The following is a 9812-nucleotide window of genomic DNA, read 5'->3' as shown; positions in this document are numbered from 1 at the left end:
TACATGGATAATCTTTATTGTTAGAGGAGCACCGGCAATCCATTACTGACTGTAGTGGAGAACATGCTAAGGCACTTATTATATAAAAAAAGGGTTGCAAATTTGGTTTGGTGACAGCAAGAAGGATAGGAGGTTCCTGCAGTGAGAGCAATAACCATACAGTGTAGGATATTCTTATTTTAATTTGTCATTTACTTAGAAGTTTAAATGCAGCATATACAATATGGTTAAGAATACAGATAAATCCAGCAACCAGTGTATGGTGTAGAAAAGTAAAGACTATCTATATAATTGCAGTCCCCATAGAAAGGCAGTGATAAAGACCTTTACTGTATTTTCTTAATTACTTATAAACAAGAGATACCAAGGTCTTCAACATATCATCTGTGCAGATTAAAAGTTTTTTTTCTTCTTTAATATACTCTTAGTCATTGTGCAGAATAACTAAACCTATCCCCTGATTATAGAGCTAGAGGCTTGGACATTATAGTAAAGAAGCACTTCCTTGCCCGTACTCCATTTAAACCCATTTAAGTTCTGTTTCTTACCATTAAATATATTTGGTCCCAAACAGGTTTTCCAATAACAACGTAGGAAAACTTGGTGCTTTCTTGACTTGTCATTAACTATTGGTTCATTCTATCTTAGACATAAAGCCTGAGACACCATTGCACTTCAGAACTGTCCAGGTAATCGTTACAAGAAGGGATCAAATTAATTAAAGTCTCTTGTAAGGGAAGCTTCCTTCTCCTTCATCGAATCCCGAGACTTTGTGATCTACATGATTTCAAAGACATTTGGAAGGCATGCTGGGAATCCTTGCTTTTCCTATTCAACATGACCCTTAAATTGCTAAGTGGACAGACTGAAGGAGTCGAAACTATGAGGTCACCGAACATGATTGCCAAAAGCAAACAAAAGAGGAGGAAAAAAGGGTGGTTCCTTGCCTCTATCATAAACTCATTATTAGAGGAAAATAGTTGATTTATAGCAACAAAAGGTACTCTTTCCCACCAAATTACAAACATTTACTGGCAGCTGTGGGAAGAACAATCAATGCTATAGGCATCTGTAGTGGCCAGTCTCATATCAGACTACAGACTCTTTGGCATTCAATACAAAAGAGTGTGATGCTGGGAGAGATGACACTAATGTCTGATGGCTCCAAATAGTCCAAGAAATATTGCAATACTATGATCCGCTTTCCCCAGCATACTTTAGAAGGGTTTCGTGACAAAGGGAGGGTAGGTCATTTGAGGATGGGTAACCTGGAAGCAATTCTATTCAGCTGTTTTGACATCACTACCATCTGCCTTGCCATCCAGTTCTTCGTCAGACGCTTCACCTGCTCCCTTCCTGGGAATCCGGCGTGTCATCACAAAGGGTATATCTCCTCGTCTATTGGAGAAAGTAACACAAGTTATATGAGAACCCTGTTACTCCACTCTTAGGCAATCTACTCATTGTCAGACATTAGTGCGCTCCAGGTAAAAACATTATGGCAAGTTCGTGTGAACAACAATTTTACCTGAGTTTGTTTTTCAGGGAAACAATCTCCCGGTTCATGGCATCTGCAGTCTCAGTGATATCCTCCAGTTCTCGTTGCAATTTTCTGCGAGCTGCGTTGGTACGTTGTGCTTCTTCTTCTGTCTCTTCCAGCTGACGCTTAAGTTGCTTCAAGCGTGCATTTATCTTGTCTGCCTGTAGTGCAAAAAAAGAGGAATCATCAGGGTCATAGTTTATTCACATGAAGGTATCAACCCTGAAGAAGAAGCTTTGCTGTTCAGCTTATTAAACTCGGAGCAAATTCTTCAAAAGAAGTGCCTAGCAAAACAGTTCAAATCATTACATCATGTCTTTTTTCATTCTGACAAAGTTGCCTCACGATCTAAAATGGCATAAGTACTTATTTTGAAGTACTAGCCCACTTCTGACATAGAATAGTCCTGAATATGACTATGCAAAGTCTATTTCATTTATTATTATATTGAAATCCTTCCCTTCCCTTCATAGCTCATAGTACTTATACAAGAGTAATCTGTATCAAAATAAGTGCTCTATGGCACTCTACTATGTATCAAAGTAAGTGCTCTATGTTTGGCCAAGATACTAGTACCTGGTCCCAAGTCACACAATGAGAACTTGAACAAAGTTTCCTGAACCTAATGTAATACAGTGATCCCCCGCTCATTGCGAGGGTTCCGTTCCAGGACCCCCCGCAACGAGCGGGTTTTCGCGAAGTAGCGCTGCGGAAGTAAAAACGTAGAAGTCAGCGGAGAACGGTGCGCCTGCTTTAAAACGATCGGAGCCGGCCGGGCGAAGGGCGAGCGGGTGGGCGAGCGGGTGGCCGGGCGAAGGGCGGGCGAGCGGGTGCTGGGGGGGGCTTCGCCCTCCCGCCAGCAAGAGGGGGAAGACCCAGGGAAGCCGCCCAGCAGCTGATCTGCCCGGCGCCATCTACGAATGCGTGCCCATAGAAAATAAGGGCACGCATGCGTAGATGGTATTTTGACTTCCGGGTTCAAAATTCGCAAATTACCCTGTTCGCAATGGTTGGGGACGCAATAACCGGGGGATCACTGTACATTCAATTGTATCCTCTTGAATACACTAGGCTCCTTCTTATCTTGGAGATTGGTCTGTTATTCCAGGGTTTATAAGTTAAGCAATACAAACAGGATACCTCAATCCTAAAATTGAAAAGTTCCATTACTAGGCATCCTGATTACCCAATTACATACAAGACTGACAAAAATGTATTAAAGCAGGAATACTTGGTCATAGCAAAACTGCTAATATCTTAATTGCTAAACAGTTGAACTTTGTAGAGTTGTAGGTAATGGCTTCTGCCATGCAGCTTGGATTATCAAAGCATCGGTTCTGAAACTGCCCATACCTGATCTTTATATTGTTCAGCATTGCGTCTTTCATCTTCCACTTGTAGAATAACATCCTTCAGCTTCTTCTCAGTACGTCGGACCTGCTTGCTGGCAGCCTGGCGTTCCCTTTAAAGAAAGCAGAAAGGTCATCCACGTTTGTTTAAAAACTGCCCAAGTAGATTAAAGGTTAAAAGACTGATAGGCTTTGAAGTTGGAACTGCAACAAGCTGCAATATCTAAGTGACGTTTCAGTTAAGACTAAAACAAATGAGATACTACTTGGTTACTCTATGAAGGCTTTCTATAGTCTGAGCTATGTGCTTGCCATCATTAAGCAGTCTGCTGTACTACACTGAACCGTTATGTTTGTCCTGCATGGCAAACAAGCTAACAATAAACAATACCCTAATCCAGGCTTCCAGGGGGGGCAGGGAAAACCATTTTTGCCATCCCCAGGCATTGAATTATGGATGTGGGCACTCGCGCATGCGCGATAGCAGACGCACATGTGCTTTCGGCACCCAAGGAAAAAAAGGTTCACTATTACTGGTTTCGGTGGTATGTGCAAAAGGCTTCTGAATTTTGACCATGTAAATTGCTCTTAATAACTCTAGCTTCTATTCTTTCCATTGTTCCTCTAAGTAAAGACAAATCATGTACAAGGCCATTAAGCTGCAACAAGTGGAGGGTGAAGATGTGGTAGATTATCAACACCTACTTTGTCTCAGTGTCGAGTTGTTCCTCCAGCTGAACTATTTTGGCCTCAAGAGCAGTGATAGAAGACTTGTATTTAGATTTCACAGCACTCTCCATTTCCTGAAGCTTTGCCTTTAGTTCCTTATTCTGACGCTCCGCTTGCTGGCGAGCATTTTCATTTTTCTGGGCATTACTGCGTTCTGCATTCAGATCTGTATTTAACTGATCAATCTGGGAAAGAGGGTAAGAGATGCGTTAACTTCATGTATGTGAATATTTCTTCCTCCACATCCTTTAGTTTCTCCTTTCCCCCTTTTTGTCACTTTTAGTAAAATCTTATCTTTTAGGTTGAAATGATGCACTCAGTGCCAATAAAGAAAACTATATACATATAATGTTTACACACACACACACACACGTGTGTGTATACACATATATACATATATATATACATACACACACATATACATACATGATTTACTTTTACTTTTATAAAGAAAATATTTATGGTTGTAACATATGCTCATTATCAGAAGCTGCACAAGTTATCACTGCTTGATACCTAAACAAGGTCTTGCTTATTCATAGTTTATTGAATATATCATAAGCAGCTGATATTACACAATATATTAAGCCATTAACCATGGTTTAAAAGCCATCATTTCAGGTTTCACACAGCATTCTAAACTCAAACGAATTGAAACCTCTCAAGGAAATACCTGAAGATTTGCCTTCTTGAAACGATCATTCACCAACTCTGTATTACCCTGCTCTTCCTCCAATTCTTCTTCAAGCTGAGCTATCCGAGCCTCCAAGCGACGTTTTTCTTCCAAGGCCAGAGCTCTGAGATACAAAAGGAATATATTCATGTGCAACAATTTGAAGAAAAATATATCTAATTATTTATCATCTATAAGCAATTCTCAACAAGTTATGAGCTAACCCCTCAATCTCCAGAAACAGAACATTTTATATCTAATTATCAGCACAAGGTACAGGCACTAAGGGACTTTTTTTGCAGAAGAGCCTTATTGCTCAATAAGAAGTGCTATTACTCACCCTTTGCCACTGCTATTAGCAATCTCATCAGCCAGCTCATCCCTTTCTTGCTGAGCCTGGCGCTTGGCACGTTCAGCCGCTGCAAGTTCCTGAAATCAGATTCAGATTGTGAAAATCAAGCTTTAAAAATCAAATATTGTACCCTAGTTGTAACTAGGATAATCATATATTTTTACATGTCAGAATAACCAATAGTCACTTATGTATAATATTTATTATATATACACTGCTCAAAAAAATAAAGAGAACACTTAAACAACACAATATAACTCCAAGTAAATCAAACTTCTGTGAAATCAAACTGTCCGCTTAGGAAGCAACATTGATTGACAATCAATTTCATTTGTTGTCAGCACATTCAACTTTGTACGGAACAAAGTATTTAATGAGAATATTTCATTCATTCAGATCTAAGATGTGTTATTTGAGTGTTCCCTTTATTTTTTTGAGCAGTACTGTATATTTTTTAAAAGACCCAAGCAGCATCTTATAATCAGAAAGGTTTTAGAATAAGACGCAATAGTTTGGTAGATAAAATTAATTGGTAACCTTTTAAGAAACCAAAGTCATTTATTAGTAAAAACCTAGTGTTAAAACTTTGACTGCTGCCAATGTAATTTGGGATTTTTATCTGAACTAGCAATAACTTGCCAAAACAGCAACTAAAGCTACCTGGCATGCCAATCACAAATTAATCAAACATCCATATTTTTCTGTCTGTCTGTCTCCCTATCTATCTATCTTGATCTATCCATCTGTCTGTCCATCAATCTTTGGAAAGAATCAAGAAAAATTTGGAGAAATAACTATTTTTAACAGCTCAAGTCTCCTGTATTCCTATTTTAACATTAATCTATTGATAAATGAACTCATTAGGTCAATGAATTTACTTCCTAACCAATGGAATGCAAGTAACAATGGGCTGTCCTGGAAGATAACCTCATCCCAGTTTGCAAAGAATAGCGTGAACATGCAAGATATAAAAATTGGTAAGTTTGTGCTTGTGGCATGCTGGCTAAAATATGCCAAAACTGACTGGTAACTGTCATTGAGTAAATGAAGCACAGATATGACTAATCTATAACTTATCTATCTTACTAAAATAGGCAACATGAAAGCCTTACTTCACAGCAAGTGATGATAACAGGGGAAGCCAATGACTATGGTTTAATCTGGCATTGATCCATGCCACATGTAAGGTTATGATTTTCAACATAAAAGGAATAAATGGCTAAAAGTATGGATTAATAGATGAAATAAAATAAAAATAATAAAGAGGAAGGATTTTATAAATGTGACTGAATTCAGGATCAGGTGGTCTGATCATGCAGAGTATATGTTGATGGAATAAGATTATGAATTAAAGGAAAAATTATGTATTACAAAATATATCATCTAGGTTTCTTTGGTTTGTGTGTAATGTAGGAATCCCTACATTAATGACAGTTGCATCTATGCTGTAATGACTGGTGATAATGGAAGAATCAAATACAGTTTATTGTGAGAAAATGGGCAGTGTTCTGAATGAATGGGATCAATGGAATAATTATTCTGTTGATGACATGAATGACAGGGCAGACTAGATGGACCATGAGGTCTTTTTCTGCCGTCAGACTTCTATGTTTCTATGTTTCTACATCTGCTTGATGATGGGTGGAAATGAGACAAGTATAAAAATTATTTGGACTCTAGAATAGATCAAAATATGATTTATGTTTAATTGATTCAAAAACTTCTTCCAAAACAAAAACTATTCATACATACACATCTAGCAAAATAATAAATAAAAATCCAAATGAATAATTGATTCAATTATGTTAAAAGAAAATTAGTGAAGAATGCAAGAATAATGACATTGTGAATGTGAGATGGATGATTATTTGGTAGTGGCAGCAATGGGGGGGGAGGGGAGAGAATGGACATAGCAATAATAAAGTGTTCAATGAATGGAAAATGGCCCTAAGGAAATTGGATGTGGATACTGTTTAGAACGAAGTGCATAAAATTATGCTACAGTATCACTATAACAATGACAGAATGAGAGGACGACATTATATGTTTACACAGCAAAAACAATAGCTGAAAAAGGGATGAAAAAGAGAAAGTGACAGTAAAGTTTAAAAAGAGGAAAAGAAAATGTCAAACAATTTTGATGAAAACAAAATTGTTTTGGAAGTGGATGGAAAAGGCTTAACAAGGAGCCTCCAGCACAGTGAATGGACTTTAAAATAATGAAATTATCTTGAAGGAAATTGAAGCAAATGAGTAAGCTGAATGTAGTGGAAATGAAGTACCTAAGAAATATGTATGATAAAGCAACAAAATACTGTCACTGAAATAATGAAGTGAATGAATGTAAACTGAAGTGATCAGTACAAAGTATTCACAGTATTTAGGTCATTCAGACAGAATGAATAAGGACTGAATTGCAAGAATAAGAAGGACCAGGGAAAAGACTGAGAAGGGAGAGAAAACTGACAGATATGACGACATCTTCAAAAAGAATGAACTGAGATATTTAAAGAACAAAAAGCAATGTAATGAAATAATTTTATGGAAGTGGTGGTAGCAAAGGAGTTTGCTAGGGAAAGAAATATATGAAGAATTACAATCAATGGTGCTAATACATTATTTTTAATTGTTCCATTTTCAGGTTTTTTTCCAGGCATGTACAGTATATTCTATTAGGATTATTAGGATTCCCCCCACTCCAAAAGATTAGATTACCTCCTGCATTTGAATCATTTCTGCTTCCATATTCTTCAACTTCTTTTCATTCTCTTTAGCCTGTGCCAAAATTTCTTCCCTTGAGCAACGTGTGTCATCCAGTTCCCGCATGCAATCCTTCATCTGGGCCTAAAAGTTAGAGATAAATCCATGAGTATATGAAACTTATATAAAACATTTTATATAAATTTATAACAAAGTACCCATTGATTCTGATTTCTAACAAATCAGATTTACTGTGTACTTTGCCCAAGACAAGTTAATTTATTGTCCAAGATTTCAGGTATCTAATATTTTGAACTCCGCAACCCAACAATTTTTAACTAGTGCAGTCAAAGATTCAATGTGAGAATTTGTACACATAAAGGATTCCCTCTGTGAAATACTTAAAAGAGATGTTATGAGGTCAGGTCAGTCTTAGTTGTTAAAGACTCCTTAGAAACTCTTCTAACAACGAAGAAAAGACAAAAACCAACAGAGGGCAGAGTTGGTGGAGGCAGGAGGCAGACTGCTCACCTCTACACCTTCATGTTGTTCACCTCACCAGATGCTTCCTCTACAATTAGTCCCTCACTGACATACTGTACATACTAATGAGAGAGACTGGGATGGAACTGGTTGTTGACTAATGAAGGTAACGCACACACCCCTCTAAAAGGAGACACTTTTCATAAAACCCATCTGAAGATTCACACAACTAGACTTCTTTCCTAAATCAAAATAACAACTGCTAAGCCTTGAACACTATTTCGATAGCTTACTTCGCTTCATTGCTTGGGACACAGCAGCAAAAAAATCAGTATTACACAAGCGACAAACCTCACCTGTAGCTTCCGGAGCTGTTTAATAGTTTCCTCACGATTCTTATTAGCAGAGTCTATATGGGACTCCAAATCCTTGAAGTCCATTTCCAGCTTCTTTCTGGCAGCCACAGCAATAGAGCGCTGTTTCCTTTCATCTTCCAGCTCCACTTCCATTTCTCGCACCTGTAAGGAATCAAAGCATAGACAATTTACGCATTAACACAATCCAGGTCCCATATCCTAATACAAGGGGACCAAAAAAGGAAAAGAAAGAATGCTTACTAAATCAGAGAATTGGTAACTAATCTTATTGCCTGGCTTAAATGTCCCACAAAAGGTTGCAAACAACAGTTCAGGAATTTTCAAGATCTCTGAAACGCTACCTGTCTCATCAGCTGCTTTCTCTTTTCTTCATTTTGTTCATCTCGGGCCTGGAGATCTCGCTCAAACTGGGCCTTCATGGCTTGCTGGTTTACTTCTAAGCGCAATTTGGCGTCTTCTGTGGCCTGCAGTTCATCCTCTAGTTCTTCCAACTGAGTCTTCATCTCTTCTACTTGTTGCTCCAGAGCCCTTTTAGACTTTTCCAACTCGTGGACCTATAGCATACAGATACAAAATTAGCTTCCCTAATATTGGCTCAGCCATTGTTTTTATTGACCAGTATTTTAAAAACGAAGGTATAAATGATTTGTTCATTTAAAACATCTATACAGCTGTCCATCTTATACCAAACTCTTACAATAATTTATTATAACTTGCAATCGTTGTATACTTTTTATTACTGTACACCACCCAGATCCCGTCTGGAGTTGGGTGGCCTATAAATCCAATAAAACTTTAAAAATATTAAAACCATGAGCAATAAAACCTAGCAAAACTTGGCACCATAGCTGAACTCTCACATGAAGCTCACAACAGGTCATTTCATCAATCTCATCCTATCCCAGTAGTGGGGGCGGGATTTGGGGGAGGGGGTGAGGAAGGGAACCAGATCTTAAATGCTTCTCAGAAGATTAAAAGGTTAGAAGCCTTCCAATAATGGGGAACGATACTGCAGAGAACAGGGGCTGCCACAAGAAAAGGATTCTTCCTAGGTCCCATAAGATGGCAACATCTAAAGGACAGAACCAATCTGGTAGGATGGTAGATGTCCTTAGGGAGAGGCAGTCTGACAGATAACCTGGTCCTGTGCTACATAAGGCTTTAAAGGTAGTAAAGCATTTATTAACAATTCTCTGCCTCTCTTAATACACCTAATCTTCTCTGGCCATTTTACTTTTTTAAAAAAACAACAACAGAAATTAACTTGATCAAGAGTCCCTTTATCTAGGTGATAGCACCTATACATAGGCAGAAAGCAAGGAAGACTATATAGAATTGTTAAAACAGTGTTTGTTTATTGCATTTATATGCCGCTCACTTAGAAACAGACTCTAAGCGGCTAACAACGGTTATAAATACAATACAAGTAAAAACCAGTAAAAAAACATCAATAAAATCACATATATCATTAAAAAAACATGCCTACTAACAATCAATCTTAATCCCGGGCCTGCCGGAAAAGCCAAGTTTTGACGGCTTTCCGGAAGACCGGTAAAGAGGAGATAATGCAAATCTCTGGGGACAGTTGGTTCCAAAGGGTCAGAGCCAC

General features: G+C 38.0%; 1 protein-coding gene across 7 annotated transcripts in view; it reads right to left on the bottom strand.

Annotated features, from left to right (window-relative positions):
* Positions 1 to 9812, bottom strand: part of MYH9 (myosin heavy chain 9) — an 80508-nt gene continuing 70696 nt past the window's right edge. For all 7 annotated transcript variants that reach the window (XM_070756202.1, XM_070756205.1, XM_070756201.1 and 4 more), the window contains 9 exons: positions 8545 to 8757; positions 8183 to 8344; positions 7359 to 7487; positions 4632 to 4720; positions 4292 to 4415; positions 3595 to 3803; positions 2894 to 3002; positions 1529 to 1701; positions 1 to 1398 (listed from right to left, as the gene is read on the bottom strand). In XM_070756202.1, coding sequence (XP_070612303.1) covers positions 1281 to 1398; positions 1529 to 1701; positions 2894 to 3002; positions 3595 to 3803; positions 4292 to 4415; positions 4632 to 4720; positions 7359 to 7487; positions 8183 to 8344; positions 8545 to 8757 — 1326 coding nt within the window. In that variant the 3' untranslated portion in view covers positions 1 to 1280. The remainder of the gene's footprint in view (positions 1399 to 1528; positions 1702 to 2893; positions 3003 to 3594; positions 3804 to 4291; positions 4416 to 4631; positions 4721 to 7358; positions 7488 to 8182; positions 8345 to 8544; positions 8758 to 9812) is intronic.

Source organism: Erythrolamprus reginae, chromosome 6 (genome assembly GCF_031021105.1).
Source record: "Erythrolamprus reginae isolate rEryReg1 chromosome 6, rEryReg1.hap1, whole genome shotgun sequence".
Classification (NCBI taxonomy): domain Eukaryota; kingdom Metazoa; phylum Chordata; class Lepidosauria; order Squamata; family Dipsadidae; genus Erythrolamprus; species Erythrolamprus reginae.
The sequence above is the reverse complement of the archived record's forward strand: the minus strand, read 5'-3'. Positions and strand labels throughout refer to the sequence as shown.